Source organism: Nesoenas mayeri (assembly GCF_963082525.1).
Source record: "Nesoenas mayeri genome assembly, chromosome: 2".
Classification (NCBI taxonomy): domain Eukaryota; kingdom Metazoa; phylum Chordata; class Aves; order Columbiformes; family Columbidae; genus Nesoenas; species Nesoenas mayeri.
This window is the reverse complement of record NC_137543.1, coordinates 69,474,685-69,488,687: the sequence shown is the minus strand read 5'-3', so window position 1 is coordinate 69,488,687 and position 14,003 is coordinate 69,474,685. Positions and strand designations below refer to the sequence as shown.

At 39.2% G+C, this 14,003-nt stretch overlaps 1 protein-coding gene across 1 annotated transcript in view; it reads right to left on the bottom strand.

Annotated features, from left to right (window-relative positions):
* MOCOS (molybdenum cofactor sulfurase) overlaps nt 1-14,003 on the bottom strand; it is a gene marked incomplete at both ends in the record, with an annotated part of 231,333 nt that overhangs the window by 33,571 nt on the left and 183,759 nt on the right. Inside the window, 2 exons of the mRNA XM_080340510.1 lie at nt 258-704; nt 3,620-3,736. Coding sequence (XP_080196636.1) covers nt 258-704; nt 3,620-3,736 — 564 coding nt within the window. The remainder of the gene's footprint in view (nt 1-257; nt 705-3,619; nt 3,737-14,003) is intronic.

The window sequence follows — 14,003 nt, the reverse complement described above, 5'->3', positions numbered from 1 at the left end:
GTGCAGATTTGCCTGTTGACGGGGAGGGGAGAGCAGAAGACACATTTGCATCCTGCAGCTTCAATCTAATTGAATATCCTTCAAAGTACCTTAGCATGCAGGACTGAATCCTAAAAACGGGAGAAACAGAAAAACAGGTACCCACATATTGCTTCCTAATATCTCATGCACTTGCTATTTCTGGTTGACGTGTCCAAGAGGGCTAAGAAAAAACACAAGGTTGAGATTAATATTTAAGAATGATTCAAAGCTTATACCTCAAATGCAGAGCAGGATTTGATTGGGTAGACGTAGATGTTGGTTACAGTGATGGGCTTGCCACCTTTTCTACATGTTGGTACCGCAGTCTCAGAAACAGCTGCCCTTATGCTTTCTGCCTCAGCCTCTGGCGGCTGCCAGCTGCCAGTCGTCTTTGTCACAGACAAATTGTTCCTGAGTTCTCTGTCCATGATGTGTGGTATTGGAGACAATTTATCCCCACTGTCAAAGGAAGGGTGGTCATCTGGGACAGACTCTGTCATCAACTTTGTAACAGGGGACTGGAAAGGAATCTCAGTGTCTGACTTGGAGAGTCTGGTGGCTATGATGAATTTCAGAAAAGTCTGTGCGTCTTCAAAAGAGGACATGTAGCCAAAGGATATTCTCACAGAACCAGTGGGACGTCCATCAACTAGGTCTATATCGTCTCCACAGACATGGCCAGCCTAGTTTGAAATAGGAAGAAAAACAGAGATTATGACAAACTTTGCTTTATTTCCTTCTAATTTTACACAGTTATTAATGGGTCTGTTAATTCTAAACTGAAAAACTGTTTTCAAAAATATGAAGTTAACTCATGCATAGCAAGACAAAATGTAGAGAAAAATCCCAATTTTCTTATTACTTAAGCTGGGAATAAGATAATTTTGAGATGCTTGTCCTATTCTACCCTAAGGCAAGAGAGACTTCTCAAAACCATGCCAAGAATCAGAAAAAGTTTATATGTCCCAGGATGGCCTGTTAGCTAGGGCAGTCTCCACGTATACTCCAGTCTCATCTGCACAGTTCACTGGGATCTAAATTGGAATATTATATTCAGAGAAGTGAACAAAACATGAGACTGCTGATTTTTCTCAGGCAGTTTTCTTGATATTTGCTGTCAGAACACTTCCATTTTATACTATCAGTGGCTTACTCATGGCTTTTGTTAAATAGTCCAATGGATAAACTATACAGCTGAGACCTGGCATGGGATATTATCAATAAACAGCAAAGCACAGACTTGAATCAATAGCTCGAACGTGCAAACTGACTTCCCTCATCATCGGCAAATGCAGTAAATCTGTTCTGCTGATCCATTCAACACGTTGCTTTCAGGATGGAAGGAACTAGCCTTCCCCATAACACTTCCTCCTTCAAAGAACACAGGTCGTCACTCTTGAAAAATCTTTGTTGAAAAATACTTCAAATACCCTAATAGTGACCTCCACATAGATACCACGCCATTTGATATGTCTTTGATACAGCACTGTTTGGAAAATTCTCCCTTAGAGCAGAAGTTTCTACTTCAGTAAGTGGGTCAGTGAATGCTGCCATCAACCTCCAGTGAGATAAGCTAGAGACCCCTGTTCATTCACCTAACATCACCTCACCAATGGACACAAAATTCAGTCCTAAGTCAGCCTCTTTATTCCTGTAAATGCAGCAACTGTTGGTTTTTTTTCCCTCAGAACTTCATTTATTTACACATTTCTGTTGCATAAAAATGGAAATGTGAATAGATTATTTACACGAGGTCTTTTTAAGTAAGAAATGTCACAGTTCAATGAACACAGATGCCATTTAAGCAAGGAGAAAAAAAAAACCCCGAACCCTCTATGTCAAAGCATGCAATACAGTAGTAAATATTTAAATGCAGTGTGATGTAGTTTTATCCTTGACAATAGAGCAGAAATAACATTTGCAAAATTAGGTTGCATCTGTTAGTATACATGTAACCCTTCTGCCAAGTATTGACTGATTGACTGAGGAGAGAGATTCCTGCTGCGCAAATAAGTAAATGAGTTCCTACCTAACATCCTAGGAAAACTAACCACACCTCTCCAGGGATCCTTGAGGACAAAAAATCCTCCTTCACAGGCATCTTCATCAGGAAAGGGAGAATACAGTCAGCACTTTGGGAAAAGTCAAAACTGAAATATATGCGCAAATGCTCTGATAAAAGATGCCTTCCCTTACACAGTAATGTTGTTAATAACTCATCCAGATCCTTCTCAAAGGACTGATGAGAATGTCCCAAAACAATGATGGCTTGACTGTACTACCTCATACGACTTTTGGCAGATTGTCTCTTTATAAGTTTGGGTTTGGCCTATCTCCATTTAAATGTTCAGCTTTATTAACATGATACAAACCTATAAAAGGCCACCCACTCCTTAGCAAAATCTTCATTATATAAAGAGATCCAAGAGCATTGCAGCTGGTCATTTGGCATTTTGCACTTAGGCAGAAGGGTAGATCTTATTTTCCCTTCTCAGAATCCCTTGTAGAACCTGCTCCTCCTTGAAAATTCAAGCATCACTCAGCTGCTCTTAGACCATGCATGAAGAGAACATGATCATGGAGCTTTCTATGGTAAATCAAACCACCATTTTGCCATGGAAGGTACTAAAAGAGCTCTCCCCCTTTAAGAACTTGTGCTATCAATCTTGCATATAAGTGTGTATCAATCTTGCATATAAATGTGTTTGCAGAAGTTATCTAAATATCTCTGTGAAATTATAAGGGAGCTATAATAACAGTACAGCCATTATAATTTTTTATCTTTTGAAGAATACCATTAACAAAATTGTGGGTTGTTCTGTATTAATTTACTGTAATTTCAAACCCTGACAAATATGCAGACATTGTAATAAATCCTGCTACACATCTTTTAATGACACTTTATGGAAAATATTAGTTATCTAGAAAACAGCCTTTACATTCATGGTCTAACAGTCTAACACATCAGTAATCTTGATAGATGTTATCAAAGTTTACTTCACTGTGTATTCTAATTTATTATTTCTTGTCTAATTTGCATATGCCTTTCAAATTGAAAAATCCAACAGCAACAGGTCTATAATACTTGAACATTATTAAGTACAATTAAGGATACTTAATGAACAACATGAGATGAATTGTCCAGGAACTTCTGTTCTGCAAGAAGTCTGGATCTCATATAATTCCAAATCAGAATAAGAAGCCATAATTTTATATTTCCCAAAGAATTAAAACCAAGCAACACATGCTGCTTTGGTTTCACCAAATGATTTTGTTTCAACATCCCATTTCAATATGTCAAATATCAGCTTGTTTAGTACTTGAACACAGCAATTAAGCTGACAGGTCAGAGAAAGCAAATCAAATTTATTTTCATTGTTAAAGTTGTAGCGATTCAAAACCACAGGACATGTTACACCTACATCAGCTTTCAACTAACGATGGTTTTTTTTTTGATACATAGCCAGATTTTCTTCTCCTTTCCAAACCTCCCATCCTTAGGGAATTCATAACTGATAACCAGATGATGTCTCCTGGGTTACTGAATCTAGGTATTTTCCATGGGCAATAAATAATGCAATCTCATTCAGAAACTAACCTGCAGGTTCCTTTGGATGTCCTCATTGCTTATACCCAAATGCATCTGGCAGGCTCCTGTGTTACAGAAGCAACCTGTACGGAAATGTATGTTGTAGAGACTGGCCATCTTGTCCACCTTCCCGATTCAGCAAGAGACAGGACATAGGAGAAGAATGAAAAAATAGACATTTTAAAGTTGTGGTAAACAACATACAATGTTTTAAAGGCACAATCCAATTGGAAGTAAGCTACTTCTCTAAAGTATTAACAACTTACTGTAGCTTTTAGCATTTCCATACACATTTAGGATTTTTCAGCAGGATGACACTGCAGAAAAGAGATATGGCTTGCCAGGGCTTCATAGCACAGCGAAGAAACAACAGAGCACACCATGGGGATCCTCTTAGCACAGCTAAGAAACCATGGAAGCACACTGCAGGGATCTGAAAATGCTTTATGTTGATTTCAAAAAGCAACAACAACAGCTGGTAAGGTTGGCTGAGCAGGTACAGCTAATGCTGCTTATTTCCTTTGGAATAAATGATGAACATTCCTGGTCAGGACTGGGAGAGAGTCATATGATCAGAAAGGTGGCACGAAACCTGGCACATCTCTGTCACAGACTTCCACAACAACCTCGCACAAGCTGCACTAATCTCTTCGCACTTTTTCTTCTCTTCTGCAAAACGGAGTGCTGTGAGCTCTGGGAACAATCCTGCTGCAGGCCAAGGGCCCCAGCAGGCCAGTGACATGGTCCTTCTCGCAGGGAGCTCAGGCTCAGCCCTGCGCAGAGCGACAGGTCAGCCTAAAGGTGCAGGAATGGAGGTGTCAACCATCTCTGACCACATTCCTCATTGTGAGCTCATGCCTTGTCTGCCTGAGGTATCAACTCAGCTTTGCTTGATCTCTGCTGGTTTTGCTTTTTTTAAAGTAAGTTTTCTTTGTACAGGATAATAGCCCAATACTCGTAGCAAATCCTTCCTGGTATAATTCAGTTTATCTTCTGTCTCCTATCTTCTGACATCATCAGTCTTCTGACATCTGTCTATCTTCTGATGTCTTTGAGTTTAACTGTGTGAGATACCAAGCACTTTTAACTTCACTATCTCCACAGCCTGAAAAGCCAAGGCCTCTGTTAGACTTTACTCCACGCTGAAATAATTTAACCTAAGTAGTGTTTGGCTCCGCTAAAAACTGTTCAAATAGCATTAAAGGCTGTGGGTTTTGGTTTTTGTTTGTTGGTTTTGTATGTGTCTTTGTGTGTGTGTGTGTGGTTTTGTTTTTGTTTTGTTTTGTTTTACTGTGGGACACAAGGTACTCCACACAAAAAATGTGCTGTATATAGAGGAGAAATCCTACAGAAGAAATCCTACATTATCACAATGCACAAGTTCTCAATTTCACACTTAGATTCTTCCCCATTAGTTCAGTTCAAAATGGTTCGGTTCTCAAATGGAGACACAATCAAAATAACTCCATATATCCAGACATGGAAAGCAGGGAATAGAATCAGTCCCAAGATCCATATTCACAATTAATGCCTTGGAGAATATCCTGTGTTCAAAGCATGTTTCTCAAATCAAAGTTACAGTAAATGGCATCTGTTGAGAAAGACTGTTGTGTCATTAGCTTTGTTTTGTCAGAAGACTTCAATCTGGGAACAGCGACATTTTCTTGACTTCTTTTTTCATTTAGATGAGAAAAGTTGTCATCCTGGCATAACATGGTTTGTCACGGTGCTACTGACTCGTGGGTGGATCTATCGTTCTGCTAATGATGACAAGCAAGGCAAAAATCTTGACAGATACTTCACTACTGAATTTGTACACTGTTTGGGCTTATTTGCTCAGTATACAAAAAGCTTTAAAATATATAAGCATTTTATGATTTATTATTCTTTTCTGAAGAAACATGGGTGGGGCAGCCTTGCTTATCAAAGTGTATGTAGTGTCATGAAATTTCCAGGACCCAACTTCAAAGAATTGCTAACAAGATTTTTTGGTTTTAAATAATTGATTTTGTAAAATAAATTATTATTGCTCTTTAATAAACAGTAATTTAATTCTAACCACATGACCCAATACCCTTCTCCAATAACACTTTCAATTGTGATATATATTAATCTGTACAGTAGACAAAGATTGTTGATACATTACAAAATATAAGTGTTAGAGAAATATAGGAAAATATGGTTCAGGAGAACAAAGACATGTTATCCATAGCTTTAGTATTAATCAAACACTGTAATCACCAATCTGATAACAAATAGAGGCCTTTGGAATGTGATGCATAATTTTCATTGCAAACAAAGACACCATGTAAAGAATCAGTGAGGGCAGAAGTGCAAATCTATCTGTCCCTTGAATACGTGCTTGACTTGCCTTTGGACATATGCTTCGATTTCTTGTTGTTTAGCTTCACCCCAGTAATATGCTACTTGGGGAGTTAACTTAATCTCTCTCTGCAGTGCTACCACACAGCAAAACAAATAGAACATAAAACATCTGTTACAGTTATTTTGATGAAGAAAAGCTTATTTAAATAAAGCACATCTTTAAAATTGCCATAACGGCCATGAAGCTCAGAGTTATGAAATACAGAATGCTGTTTGCAGCTCTGTCTGTAACAGCAGCAGCTGACTTTTGGGAGCCGGGAATATGTTTGTCAATGAAGGCACAGAAACATGAATGGTACTAATGGGAAGTACACAGCTTAATGTACTCAGATTGCCAGTTTGGGTGATTCCTGGGTTTGATATTTGGAACTATTGCGGCTTGGTCTTTCAGAGCCTAAAGACTACAATTAAACTGCAAAGCACATCCAGAAATCTTGCAGCATTTTTACTGATTTCAGTCAGTGAGGACATGGTAAGTAAGCCATCACAACATCTTGGAGTCCTGTCTGCCCCTCAGGACCCCTTTGCATTCGTTACTTTCTCTGAAGCTCTTTCCTGTGGGCCTGTAAGTCGCTTCATATTCCAACACTTCTGATATCAGATCATCTTGATTTTTGACACACAAAAGGTGCTTTTCGCACTTCAAGTTTGCAGTCTTCAAGTTTAATAAACACACATGGATGAATTCATCTAAATCCATTTTTAAAATAGTTGCCTTCCACAGTGAGCCTTCTTTTAGTGTTGCAAGATTGACCAAATGCTCAAAGCTAGGGGTTTTTTCATAGTACTCTATCTATAAATACTATTACAGAGAGGGTTTTTTTTTCCCTGGTTTTAATGCATTACTCTGCAATAGTCTCCTCTGAATATTTGGAATTTTAGTTTGCACTCAGCAGCTGGACAGCTCCAAAAATAAATTTGATTCTGGCGTATTCCAATTTCCCATTCTTTGTCACTCAGCTGCACTGGTGACTTTTCTGCCTTTGCTAAATGACTCACTTCTGCTGTCCATTCACTGCAGGGCCTCTGTGGCAGTCAGCTGAAAGGTATAAGCTGTTCTTTGGCTACAGGCTCCACTGAAATAATGACACTGTAGGTAGATATATACTAAGTGACAGTAAATATTTACAAATAGCACATAGTTTTGCAGTATTTCTAATCAACTAACTCACTATTTTCACTAAGAAGGACGGATTCTTTAGGAACCCCTGCTGAAGTCATTCCACTGGATCCAATTCTGTAGTCCTTACTCAAGCAAGTACTTCTTATTTGTGCAAGTTATTTTACTGAATATCACAAGGATTATTCACATGAATAAAGGAACTTCTTATAATAGATCATGAAGTGTCCCGAAAAACCCAAAATCACATAAGTCAATATTGGCAGGTACTGTTCTTCAGAAACTGGGAATGGGACTTCTCATTATACTTTCTACAATACTCAAATTTCAGAGCAGTTTGTTTGTCTGATGGATTTGCTCATTAGAAGAATTTCACTGCACAGAGCTGATGGCTGGTTATAAAACAGGCTTCACGACACTGTTCTCCACATCCACTGGTAAATTAATTCACTGATTCATGGCATGGAATTGGAGAGAAAATAAGCTAGTTCTTTCTGTCACCCAGCATTTGACTGTGAAATGTTGTTGCTGATGTAAGTGCATATGCATACTTAATCTTGTTTAATACAATTTAATAAGAAGTAGGTCAGAAGAAAAAAAATATATCAGCATTTGTTTCCAAATCACTTAGTAGGAGGAAGAAAGCATTTTAGCTGAGTTACAGTATACTTAAACTGGTTTAACTGCATGGTTTCCTGCAAGAAAGGCATTTTTTCCCATCCCAGGGAAAGAATTTCTATGTGGGCAGGTTCCCACTGTATTGATTAATCCGATCCTCTCCTCCTCATTACGTCTCTAGTTGATGACAATGGTTTAAACTAATTGGAGAGTAAATGTAAATCTCTCTTTAGTCTACACCCATTCGTCACTCACTCTGACCAAAAGCCCTTTGGTAGAAGACAGCGAAGTATTAGCCAGAGATACTGAAATCTATTGAAATTGCCAAACTCAGGTGTCCTCATAATGGAAATGCTGTCTTATCAGGAAAATCGCAGTTGATGTGATAATTTTATCTGCTGGTTTCAAAGAAATATCAGGTAAGACTGGATGGGAGGCTGGAAACATCAGCATAATTCAGTATATGTGTGTTGCCGTTCTCAGGAATTCTCACTTAGAAGATGCCATATACATAGCAAACTGCAGGTCCTCCATGCTTAAAGGACTAACAATAACTTTATATTTCTTTCATCCAGAAGCTAGAAGATACTGTGGGGATGGAGTGGCAATAGGGAAGAAATGAAACACAGTCTTGATTGTTAATGGGCAATCTCACTGTTTTTCAACTGTTTTTTGCTTTTCTGTTGAGCCCAAGATCCAGCTCTTTGAAACTCAAAAGGCTGATGAGAAGGCTGAACACCTTGGTTTTCTTTGATTTGGCATTCAGTGAGAGTGAAAATCTGGTTTGATAAAATGTCGTCAAGGAAAGGATGGATTCCAGGAAGAAAAGCAAACCAAAGGAAGCCAACCCCTCTGTGGCTTCCTAACTCTGACTTCAGCAGAATATTCCCTTGTGAGTCAAAGGAAGAAGTCAGTATCTCTGCATCCCCTTGCTCACCCCAAGCTATTTCGTAGGCTAAAGGCTTTGGGTCAGACTGCTGCTAGTCAGAGAAGCGGAAGCCAGAGGCAAACAACATCGAGGGCTAAGCTATGGCCAGTAACAAGAAGGCTAAAAACTCATATCAAGAAGGTTAAAGGGGAATGTAGCGAACTAATGCAAGTGGAAACAACGCTTAGGAATAAAAAGGTGCAGTGCATGATACTGAAAGTCTAGTGACATCATAGATTTAATTCATGTTCCAGTCAGAATCCTCTCCACCTTTTCCTCTTTCTCTTAAATCACTTAAATCATTCTTTGTCTCTATTTATCCCTTCAAAATGGGGATAATAAACCACAGGGAGGTTGTAAGGTTGAAATCCCATGACGGACTGTGTTGAAATATTATTTTAATTATGTTCATATGGGGTCCTATACAGGATTTGTATATGGTGCAAGAAGATACAAGCAAGGTAATAGAGAGGTGGAGCCAGGCTCTCTTTGTTGTCAAATAATTCAGATGGTGGACTGAAACTGGATGCTGCATGTGTTCAAAAGCAGCTGATCTGCTTTTACCAAGATCAAGAAAAAAAGGAATCCAGCAGAGGCTGTCAAAAGTGCACTCCTTTCACTGCTACCATGTGGTTCCTTTTTACATTTCTCCCCTGTGTAACAAAGTCTGTAGTTTATAGCCACTGTTTGGCCCTGTTTCTAAATAGAAAATATTTAGTCTCCCTCATGCATCTGAGATTCTTTCATCCGAACCACTACAAGTATCTTCCTTTCATCTTCTTTCCAGTTTCCTTAGCAACATGCAAGGACACTCCAGAGAAGCAGTGTCAGGCAACACCTTTAGTCTAGGCTTTCAGGAAATTTTCTAACCTTGACCAGCTCTGATGAGCAGTTTAATAGCAGACAATTTCAAGTATACTATCTCACATGTGTCTTTGTCCCCACCCCAACTGAGACATTACAGAAAGCAACTCAGCCTGTGCTCTGCCACTGCCTCCCCGGCAAGAAGAGAGCTTCTTTACCTAATAACTAGGTTTGCAGTTATCACAGTGAGTCTCTCAAGCACAACATCTCCTCACGCCCAGTCAGTAAACCCCTACCTGAGAGCCCCTTGATTGTAAGGGTTGTCTTTGAGTGCCCAGTGCCATGAAATCAAATATAAGCAAAGATCCAGATTGTAATGGCACTTCTGGCCAATTTGAAGCAACCAGGTGCCATTTATTGGCATGCCAGTGTGGTTTGCTGCATTGCTGTCTCCCTGCTTACCAGAAATCCACAGTGCAATTGGAAACTAATTGGAACCGAGGAAAATAGTGGATGTTCAACAGGAATCTTCACAACAATCTTTTTCTCCTTGTACTCCTGTTTGCATTCTATTGTGCTGGTCCATCTGACAGCCCTGGCTTCCTGAAACCAATGACTACATCTATAGCTGAAATCAATAGTGAGCAATCACCCCAGCAATTTTTAGGCAGCTATTGGGAAGACGGCCAAAAATCCCATTAGGCATGTTAAGAACACTCTTCTTTTCCTGAGTCATCAAAATTAATATGAGTAGATATGCTTCTAAAAGCATTAGTGTAATGAACTAAAAGTTGTTTGACCATCTCTGCACAGACATTCTTAGCTGGAATTGACAAATGCTGGATTTCCTTTTTCTCTGCCTCAGATGAAAAAATGCTGCCCTTCTCCACCTGCAAAACTGAATGATTGTTTTACACAAAAGTAACAGATGGAAAAAACATAAAAGGATTATGGTTTGAAGAACAACAAAAATGTCCTGCTTAATAACTTTCTATGAAGATTTATTTCACATAGATTAAATAAAGTTGAAATTATCCCTCACTGTTGCTTAACAGCAACTCACTTTCTCCTGGAGGGACATGGCATGAATTTCCAGACAAGTACTGATAGCTACAATCAGACTTTGGTCAGAAGTCTGATCAAATTGACCTGGTTAGCAGCTTCCTGTGCATGTGAAGTGCCTTAGCTCCTTTTTTTTCTCCACTCTCCTAATTCGCATGTTGTCATTGCTCTAATTCTGTACCTATATGCCAGATGTACAGTGCACTGGAGCTAATCTACCAGTGAAACTTCAAGAAGTCTACCCACTACAGGTATTGCACAGTCCCTTCTGTCATGCAGCGATAAGTAGTGATATGAATATGTATTCAAACAGCTGTGTGTATATACGAATGTATCCGCCACTTGATATCTGAAGATTTGCCAGTATTTAACATATTTCCTCTCTACTCCTGTGAGGTTAGAATAAGTGGGGAAGACAAACGTTGTATCCCTCAAGGTGACACTGAAACACTACAGCAGGAAGAGATTTCACTTGGCCATTGCCAGGTCCTGGCCACTGATCCAGGTCCAGATAAGCAATTTATTGAAATATCACTGAAGGAAAAGGAAGCTCTTAAAATATAACTTTGTGAAACTAAAGCAAAGAAAGTGTACTCAAAATATGAAGGTGCTTCAAGAACTGGCTATCACCATTATGTTTAGTTAAGGAACTACTTCTATGTGCATTTCCCATCCTGCCTTACACCACTTTGTCCTGTGTTACTTCTGTTTGCGGACCTGTCCAAATGCAAACAGAATAACTTCTACCTGCTTATATTGCGCTGTCTCTTCCCTGGTCACACCTATCCCATACACTACCACTTCAGACTGCTTGTTCAACTCTTCTCTGCCTCTCATGGCTGAAGTATCAGGTTTTTTTGCTTTCCTGCCCAAATTGGTGTATCTTTCTTTGTCCAGTCCATGTAATAACAGACTTTGGCTGCATTGTGGGAAATTTAGGTTAATCATTAGGAAATACTTAGTGGATATAGCTAAGTTCCAGAACAAACTGCTTCTGGAAGCTGTGGAAATATTCAGGTAAAGATGATACAATCTTGACACACAATGATTATGGGTAACCTCTCATAGCCCATGCAGTTCTAAGATCTAATTTTCCCTCTCCATGTCTTCTCAAACCACAGGAATGAGTTTGACTTGGTTGTCAAGCTGCTTCCAAGGCAATTCACTGCTAAAAGATGCTTCGGATACAGAAGGATAAATAGGATTAAAAAGAAAAGACATTTCTTTTGTTTTTAGTGGAAGTGTCATTCTGGTTTTGTCCTCTTAAACTGCTAACGTGTGAACACTGGCAGAAAGATGCTACCAGTGTAGAGAAGGTACCAGGGTGAGATCCTGTGTGGCTGTTCATACATCTAAGTAATCTGGGGCCACACATTCAGATTTCAGATCCTGGTCTTCACTTCAGAATGACAGAAAATAAAAGCAGGAAAGGAAAAAAAAATCAACAGTGGATCATTGAATTTATCCTTACATTAACTCAGGGAAGGCTCAGATAGAAGGAAAGTGGGTGATATGGTGGGCAGATGCCATAATAAGAGCAGTCATCAAATTGCATTACAGATTTTTGCTGAAGGGACACACACTGCAAGTTATCTGCTGAGAAGCGCTGATATTTTTTTTCTTGAGAAATGGATGAAGAAAGACAAGTTAAAAGTCTAGACCTCCCTTCACTTTCTCTGAGTTGATGAGAGTTAGGCAGGACATGCTAATGCAGGCTCCTAGACAAAACTGATCGTAATCTATCTGAGCGGGGTTCTCAGTCTTGAGAGGCAAAACTCATCCATATGCAACACTGCAGAACAGCCTTCCTTAGGCAAACCAAAATGTTTACATTCTGTCTTTGGCAGCTGATTCCTGTTACAGCAGTTTGTCTATCACACACAAGTGAGAAGTGGCAGGCAAGAAGGCTGAGACTGCTAATGGACTGGTGCTTGTTCCCTTCCTGACAGGATTTTTAGGAGGCATAGCAAGCATACATGGACACCAAGGGAATTTTTGCAGGTGAGACGATCATGGCAATCTACTTCTGTTTAGCTTCAGGCTCCAGGCAGTGTGAAAAAGCAGAGTGGGAAAGAGGTCTGGTAATACACAAAAGAAATTATGGCAATTTTTCAAAAGATAGTTATGATGGTTTGCTCACTTTTTTGTGTTCATGCCACACAGGAGAAAAAAAATGTCTCAGAAGACCAAAGTAAAAAATAAAAGGTTTGATAAAGGAAGTGCTATTTTTCACTGAGGGCAGAAAACACTGAACTGGAAGGTGTGGCTGGGTAAGAGCTCTCCAGGGCAGACAATTCAGGCAATGTTTTAGGCGAATTCCTTCTGCCCATCTCTGCTTCTTACCCCTTTTGCCTCTTCCAGCTCCAAAACTGACTGTACAGAATGAAACGTGAAAGGATTACAAAATTACTCTGCAATTATCTACTGAAGGTACAAAGAACATTTCACAGGTCTCTTCTCCCTATCAGAACAAAGAAGAAAACTTTAAATAATAGCACTTTGACCTTATTTGTAAGAAATTCACTTTTCTGTGTTGATGATTGTTGTTTCAAATCAATGTTGTTCCCTTACAGCTGTTCCATCTCCTCTTTGGCATTCAAAACAGGCTGGAACCTCACAGAGTCATATGCAAGCTTTTGATAAAAAAGATGGCAAGGATGCAAAGTGAAGCTGTCGCTGCTGTCAAACAGCGCTTCAGAGATGAGCAAGGAAGGAAGGACTTGGGGATGTATAAATACATAACATTATATATATGCTGAGGATTCTACAGATATTCACTATTAATAAACGAGCCAATGGTTATTCTCTGTGTGAACAGTCTGCAGTATTAGCTCAGTATTGAGCATATACATAACCCCATTTTTGTGGCATCACAAACATCCTTTAATACCTAGGGCTAATTGCTTCTTTTGCTGTTAGCCTCCCAAGGAAGCAGAAGATTGACAACCTGCTGCATTAATGTCAACTCTGATGCTTCCATCCTGCACCACTGACTTAGCAGAGGTCCTTCGTCCCTACCCCTGCACTTTCTCACCTTTCAAAATCACCAGCCTATCATCTGTCTACACTTCATTAATAGCAAAAACTATAGTGTTGGTGAATTATCTTTTCTGACTAAACAAATATATATGAGGAAGCTGTTTGGCATAAAGGTCATCTTTATGTCCTGGATTTGTCAAGTACTCATCATAGTTTAACCCCTGTTCATAATCAGGGGTTTTTGGTGCTGTAGTGCAAATAAACACATAATATAAAATGACAGGTGTGCTACTGCAGAGGACAAGCAGCTTGTGTGGAAAGAATACAGGTATCATCCCAAGTAATTTCAAGAACAAATTACTACCAACAGTAGTCTACAAGACAGCTTTACTGATGGAAATAATTTTCATGGGAAGTATTTGGTGCAGCTCAATGGAGAAAATTTAATGTATTTTTAGTGCTGAAAGACAAGAGGTTTATGGACATATAAAACTGTA